The sequence below is a fragment of the Verticillium alfalfae genome, genomic scaffold (genome assembly GCF_000150825.1).
Source record: "Verticillium alfalfae VaMs.102 supercont1.2 genomic scaffold, whole genome shotgun sequence".
NCBI classification, from domain to species: Eukaryota; Fungi; Ascomycota; class Sordariomycetes; order Glomerellales; family Plectosphaerellaceae; genus Verticillium; species Verticillium alfalfae.
In genome coordinates this window covers 1,835,723-1,842,753 of record NW_003315037.1, presented here as the reverse complement: position 1 = coordinate 1,842,753, position 7,031 = coordinate 1,835,723, and the positions used below count along the sequence as shown (strand labels likewise).

Here is a 7,031-nt window from a genome sequence, read left to right as displayed (position 1 = left end):
CAACGAGATCTTCACGAATCCGACACTCGCCCTTCCATCGTCCTCGGCCACATGAGCCACGCCTCCGCCATGGACCGCCGCCGCGACGCCGTCCGCTCTCAGGACCCCAATTTTGAGACGGGCCCTGACCTCGGTCCGCCCCTATCTCGGCCGCGAGCGCAGGGACCACCACCACCCAGCTGGACCCCTCAAGCGAGAAGTGGTTGCGCACGCAGGGCATGCTGTCCAAGTTTGCGGCGGCCACGGACCTGCGGGCGCGCGGGCTGCCGCTCGACAGCTGGCTCGCGCTCAAGATCCCCTCCCTCATGTTCTCCTCCGTCGTCGACCCCATCTGCGTGCTACTCGACTGCCACTACGAGCAGCTCCTGTTCAACCCGACGGCGAACCGCCTCATCGGCCAGCTGCTGGACGAAATCGCCAACGTCGTGGAGCGCATGCCGGAGCTCAGACGGGCGTCGCCCATGCTGCAGGCGGCGCTTCGCGGGGAGGGCATGCGGAAGGACACCATCGGTCGGCTGAGAGGCAAGAAGGGCTCGCCGAGCAAGATGGTGACGCAGATTGAACGCGGTCAGCTGACGGACATTGACTACCTGAATGGGTACTTCATCCAGCGGGGCAAGAGGCTTGGCGTCGACATGCCGGCGAACGAGATGGTTGTGGGCATGGTCAAGGCGAAGCATAAGGCTCAGCTGCAAAAGTTGAGATCGTACATCCCGATGGAGATGACGTCCAGGTTGTAATGGCATGCTTTTACTTTTATCTTGTATACTTTCTGCTGAGACGGGCTGAGGAAGGATGGAGCGTAGGTCTGATGATGTATTAACCAGAGCTCTTACTTAGGGATAGACTTGGGCGACTTCAGTGTACGAGAAGAAGTTTGATCTTGGCTCCTCGAATCATGCAATGGTGTCTTGACAATACCCACGACGATCCTGCTTGCTCCGGTTGGCGACTGGCGACTGATGAGTCTGTATGGTAAAGCCAACGACGTTTCAGTCGCATTAATCAGACCTGGGCCTTGCGGAGCTTCTCGAGGTGGACAAGCTTTGCACAGTACGCCATGCTGGGGTGACTATCATGTCACCACGGACTGCGGAAGAGCCTGGCGTGGATGCGCGCCGTCCAACCGTCAGCGCAGCGTTAAATCCGATTCCGCAAAAATTGGTTCCTATAGCCGGCCTGTCGGGTTTTGTTCCTGTTATGCTTGGCCAGAACATAACGAACAGCCTTAACGAGGAGGAGGCAGACCCACCGGACTTAGTAGAGGCCGTGGCACACAAAGTCCGAGGGTGCCACCTACCTTGGATCTCTCGGGGTCTGTCAGGACGCGATGGTAGCTATAAGCAGTGCCTGTACTCTTGATCTAGGAAAGGCATTTCGGTCTTCTCCAGCGATCGTTTGAAGCACAGCGATGTGAGTACTGTCTCAACCACATCACTACCGACTGCAAGATGCTCCGGCATAACACTGACACAGGCACGTCACCCCCTACCTGACGACTGGCCTTGATCCGACCTCACAACCACAATGACCACCAACAGAAACCTGATTCTGCTCACGGGCGCAACCGGTTTCATTGGATTCAGAGTCTTGGTTGAGGCTCTGAAAGCGGGTTATGCCGTTCGGTGCGCTATTCGCAGTAGCCAAGCCATCAAAGTCATCCTTTCGACACCGAGCATCAGAGCTCTGAGGCCGAGCGAGCATCAACTGTACTGGGCCTTTGTCCCTGACATGGCAGTACCCGGAGCCTTTGATGCAGCCGTCAAAGGGGTCAAGTACATCATCCACTGCGCGTCACCGGCGTCCAATACCAATGTGAGAGGGTCGGCGCCTACCAATAGCGACGAGTGGCAGGTTCAGACGGCCATCAACAGCATGTGCTGGTTGCTTCAGAGCGCTTACAAGCTGAACCCAAGCACGGTGCGCCGAATCGTGTTCACGAGCTCGCTCACTGCCATCATACCGCATGCCTACTTCAAGGGCCAGGGAGGGCTGACCGGCCCGGCGTTTGATGCCGAGAGCCGATTGCCCATGCCCTCTGCACCGTTCGCTTCAGGGTCCGGCCCGCACGCTGCTAGTAAAATCGCAGCATTGAACGCGTCTGAGAGCTGGGTGCGACACTTCCGACCACCCTTCGACCTTGTCTCCATCTTGCCAGCGTGTGTCTGGGGTCGTCATGAGCTTGCTGGCACGGCAGATGAGCTCACCAAAGGCTCGAGCGGCGTCATGATCGATTTGCTCCGGGGTCAACGTAATGACACACCAATCTGCGGAAGTTTCATCGGGATCGAAGATGTTGCAAAAGCACATATCCTCGCACTCGATCCTCAAGTATCGGGTAACCAGTCATTCATTCTATCATCAGACATGGCGTGGGAAGACACCAAGGTGATCGCACAGAGGGCTTTCCCATCTGTCTTTGACAAAGGCATCTTCAACATGGATGGTACTCAAGAGTCTGCCAGGATCGCGATCGATGCAAGCAAGACGGAGCGTGTCCTTGGTCTCAAGTTTCAGAGCTTCGAACATGTCATCACTGACGTGGTGTCCCAGTGGCTTGAGCTCTCGCAAGCACGCCTGGGTGAGTGAGGCTCGTATGCTAAGATATTCCAGTAATTGCAAGTGTCGTTGTGACACGCAGGACGCTGGTCAACAATTTGACGCTGTGTTGGAATGTATCTTCATTGTCAGCGGCAGAACTTTAACGCGGCCATCGGGCTCGAGAACAAACCCAATTGCGTTTTTTTTTTCTTTTTGTGCCAACTGCCAAAGTTTTCGAATCTTGTAATGGTGTTGCACTCATGAAGACAAAGGGGATGTACGCCTCGGAGCAGACGGAAGAAACGTAAGAGGTAACATGTCACTGACAACAGTCTCCGTCTGCGCGATCATCGCCTTGGCAAGGGGTTCCCGGAGTGAGGAGAATGTTTCGATTCAGCTCGCTAGCTCGTTCCCGGTCGTGGCAGGGCATAAGGCCAAAAGCCCACGGTTCTGTCACATGAAATGACCCATAGTCAGCGGCGGCTTTTCGAAAAGAAATATGTCCCACGAGTGGGCTGCGTGGACTCGACTGTGCTGTCCCCGCACATGTTGAATGATGGAGCGCTTTGGTACTGCGGAGACGGGATAGGAGTTGTCATTTCAAGCGTTCAAGCACACTCTCCCCCCAATCGTGTACGCTTGTCCACTGATCGACTGCTGCTGACATGCGGCGACCATGTGAAGGCGGTCGATACCCGCCGTGATAGACTGGGTATCTGTGCGACGAGAGACGAATCAAGGACCGAGCTTGAGGAGGGGGCGGGCCTCTGTGGAAGGGTTAGAGCAATGGTTCGGCCGAAACATTCCTCAAGCATTCCATGACGAAGTCCTATGGAGCCCAGGAGACCAGAGCTGGCTGTGATACAAGACGTGCGTCAAGTGGCGCTTGAGCCCGAGACCTCGGCGGCCGGAGCTTTCTATTGACAGGCGAAGATGCACAAGGCGAGGTCGCAAAGGCCGCCGACTACTGACTACCTAGTAAGGTAGCGCAGGGTGTGACTCGTGGCGAGGGAATGTGCAGCAGGTGGGGGAGAGACATGAGGAACACCAGGCAAGAAGCCCTCGAGTCTGTCCCTGCCTTGCTTGCCTACCTACCTACCTACCACCTTACCTAGGTAGGTACCTAGTTGCTAGGTAGACACATGGTACAAAGCCAGAGCGAGGAGCAATGAAGAAGAGGGGAGCCGGGGAGGCCCGAGTGCACGATCCACTGAGCTCGGGCCACCACTCTGGCCTCCTTTAACAGGTCGCCAGCAGGATGCAGTGTACATGCTGTTATTGCTAGTGTCGGTGCTAGGCCCCCTTTGTTCACCTGAATCCCCCACTATCGTCCCTGACTCCTGGTGGTCTGCTAGCGCGACCCTCCTGTAAAGAAGCAGTGATTGGGTGTGAGGGGGCGCTATGCTTCAAGGCCATGAAGATGAGGGCGCCTTGCATCTTCAAACCACGTCCAACCTGGACCCAAGAACCAAGACCAGAGGCTGGGATCCCACCCACTCGTCTCGCCCGCCGTGCCACACCACCATCACACCACACCACTAGCAGGCCACAAACCCCATCTCGTTACCGCTGTTGCTGTGACAGGGCCCTTTTTTTTTAATCTGTATCCGATTCTGTTGTCGCCTCAGTCCAGTTTCCCTCATCTCCTGAAAGTACCGTCGCCCACCCTCGCTGTTCCATCACCAATCCTGGAGCTGGAGCTTCTCAACTGTCGCCTTTCAACCGATCACTACGAGACAGCTCTCCTCGTGGCACCGCATTCGCTGACAGGACACCAATCGCAAATCACGACGCGACAATCGCGTGCGTTGATATCGTGAGTTGACTCTTCCCCTATCACACCCCTCAGACATCCCCCAGCCTTCTCTGGACACCTATCGACCGGTTGTCCCATTCTCCTTATTTCTGTCGTTGGTCGTCCCAATTCATGCCATCGGTCCTCATTCCCATCATGTGGTGTTCATGATTGGCGACTCGTTGGTCAGGGGTCGCTATCCCTCCCTTCCGCCTACCGCCCCCCTTTCACCTGTGATCGATATCGATATCGGTACACCTGTCTAGGTAGCCACTCGAAACCACAGCGCTTTGCTCTGGTCGTAGCTTCGCACTTTGGCCTTGGCCGCTGCAGCGGACAAACTTGTTCGGCATCCCTTCCTCTTTCCAACACGTCTGAACCCCCCCCCCCCCAGCACCCTCCCACGTTCCAGGCTCTCGCTCACAGGCCACCCACCCCCCAGCACAACACCTGGTCCAGGTCCTTGCCCACCAATTGCCCGGCTCAGCGTCCGCCGAAGTCGCAGCAGGGGTCTCTAAACAGACCGCCCTCCACACTTCGCCCAGGCAGTCGGGCGGGAGTTTCCTGATAATACGTCCATGTCATCCAGCCCTGTCCACCACCGTGCTTCTCCCCAACTCTACTTCTGTTCCGCCTGTACTGCTGCTTCTGCCCGCGGCATCATCTTCTTCCGCGACCCCAAACACCTCCGACTCTCTAACCTTCATGCAGCCATCGATCAAAGCTACCCCGAACCCTTCGACATAGCTGCCAACCTCCCTCGACCATCACCCACTCTTCCCGACCCATACCGTTACCGAGTGCTGCGTTCGTCACCCTTGGTCCGACTATTGCCCAACCCCCTCACGATACCCATTTCGAAATTTGCCTGGCATTGCGACCGCTCTCAGCCATCACGATCCTATCCAACCACTCTCAACAGCTGCTATTCTACATCTACCAACCAATAGATTTAACGACATGGCTCAACCAGGTGTTCAGTCTTTGAAGGTCAGTCTTGGCCTTGCATCATCACTCCATCAGGGGGGCCTCCTTGTGTGTTTGATTCACCAGCTGACGTTGAATGCCTTTGTAGTGCGTCGTGACCGGCGACGGTGCTGTCGGAAAGGTAAGCCAACCCGACTTGTTCATCATGGTGCGCCAATCCACTGACTTGCGAGAATAGACTTGCTTGCTCATCTCCTACACAACGAATGCTTTCCCTGGTGAATACATTCCCACAGTGTCAGTCTCCGTGTGCCACCGGTAGTCTTCTGCTGAACGCGATTGCTGACGTTGAGATGGCAGCTTTGACAACTACTCTGCTAGTGTTATGGTGGACGGCAAGCCAATCAGCTTGGGACTGTGGGATACTGCCGGTCAAGAGGATTATGACAGGCTGCGACCTCTCTCTTACCCCCAGACTGACGTCTTCCTCATCTGCTTCTCCATCGTCAGCCCGCCGTCATTCGACAACGTCAAGGCCAAGGTAGGGTTACACGATCCCCGTAGACAAAGCTGCGAATTTTGTGTGCTGACTGCGCATGCAGTGGTACCCCGAGATTGACCATCACGCACCAAACATTCCCATTATCCTCGTCGGCACTAAGCTCGATCTTCGGGAGGACCACGGCACCCTCGAGTCGCTGCGCCAGAAGCGCATGGAGCCGGTCTCCTACGACCAGGCCCTGGTGTGTGCTAAGGAAATCAGGGCGCACAAGTACCTCGAGTGCTCCGCGCTCACGCAGAGGAACCTCAAGAGCGTCTTTGACGAGGCTATCCGGTATTTCAATGCGCCTCGACTCTGGCATTGCGACAACTTGCTAACTCGGATCCCAGTGCCGTCTTGAATCCCCGCCCCCAGATGCAGAACAAGAAGAAGAGCAAGTCTTGTTCGATTCTGTAAATGGGCCACATCGTCGACGGTGTCTGAACGTGGACGCACCTTGAGGGCTTGCTGTTCGCCTGCGTATAGTGATGTTCCGCATCATCCTGGTCCGCACCGAGCAAGGGTTACGCAAGCTCATCATACATAATTCATAACCAAAGGGGACGATCTGGCTGGCACCGGGCACAGCACGAAAGACAGATGACACAGTGATGGCGTGTGGGAGGGGATACAGCACTGATACGAGGCGAAGCCCCTCTTTTGTTCGTATTGGCATGGTAGTGGGAGGTCGGAGACAACCTCTCGCGATACTGAGAGTCAAAGAAGGCTGAAGAGGCCAGGGAATGGCGCAACGAGCCAACGGACGGCAGGCCGGGCATGACACGAAGGATATCCCAAGTCACGTTAGTTTTCTGTAGATAGCATGCGTCTGTGTCTTTGATTCGTACAAAGAACATATAAATGGCAGGAGGGAGGGCGGGGGTCACTAGGTATATCTTTTTTTTCTTTCTCAACTGCTATTGAGAATATTCAAACATCATCTTCTGCATATATGGTGACGTCTTCATTGAAGGTATTTTCAGGAGCAACCCAACGCATCATCTTGAAACAAACACAGCAAGTGTATTCCATCCATAACGCCAACCCGGCTTGAAAATGCCAATGTGCAAGTCGTCCAAGTTTTTCCCTCATAGCCTCAGGGTGAAGGAAGGTCAAGAAAGCATGGCCAGGCGACTGGGGTGGATGCCGCTCTCTTCCGCAGTCGATCCGGTAGCCGCATTGCCCTTCTTTGCCTCGTTCTCCTTGTGGATGCGCTTTGCGCGGTTC

General features: G+C 55.6%; 4 protein-coding genes across 4 annotated transcripts in view; 3 read left to right on the top strand and 1 right to left on the bottom strand.

The window, feature by feature from the left end:
- The window catches only part of VDBG_02015 (conserved hypothetical protein), a gene marked incomplete at both ends in the record, with an annotated part of 1,350 nt that extends 610 nt beyond the window's left edge, over window positions 1–740 (top strand). The window contains one exon of the mRNA XM_003007781.1: window positions 163–740. Within this exon, the coding sequence (XP_003007827.1) occupies window positions 163–740 (578 nt within the window). The remainder of the gene's footprint in view (window positions 1–162) is intronic.
- A 787-nt stretch (window positions 741–1,527) lies between these two features.
- On the top strand, window positions 1,528–3,007 carry VDBG_02014 (reductase; the record flags this gene model as incomplete). Its single annotated transcript, XM_003007780.1, has 2 exons — window positions 1,528–2,581; window positions 2,874–3,007. 2 exons carry the CDS (start codon window positions 1,528–1,530, stop codon window positions 3,005–3,007), a joined length of 1,188 nt encoding a protein of 395 aa, XP_003007826.1.
- A 1,238-nt stretch (window positions 3,008–4,245) lies between these two features.
- On the top strand, window positions 4,246–6,165 carry VDBG_02013 (cell division control protein; the record flags this gene model as incomplete). The annotated part of the gene is made up of 6 exons (XM_003007779.1): window positions 4,246–4,357; window positions 5,048–5,326; window positions 5,412–5,444; window positions 5,502–5,560; window positions 5,624–5,804; window positions 5,866–6,165. 5 exons carry the CDS (start codon window positions 5,297–5,299, stop codon window positions 6,163–6,165), a joined length of 603 nt encoding a protein of 200 aa, XP_003007825.1.
- A 618-nt stretch (window positions 6,166–6,783) lies between these two features.
- Window positions 6,784–7,031, bottom strand: part of VDBG_02012 (predicted protein) — a gene marked incomplete at both ends in the record, with an annotated part of 1,232 nt that continues 984 nt past the window's right edge. The window contains one exon of the mRNA XM_003007778.1: window positions 6,784–6,806. Coding sequence (XP_003007824.1) covers window positions 6,784–6,806 — 23 coding nt within the window. The remainder of the gene's footprint in view (window positions 6,807–7,031) is intronic.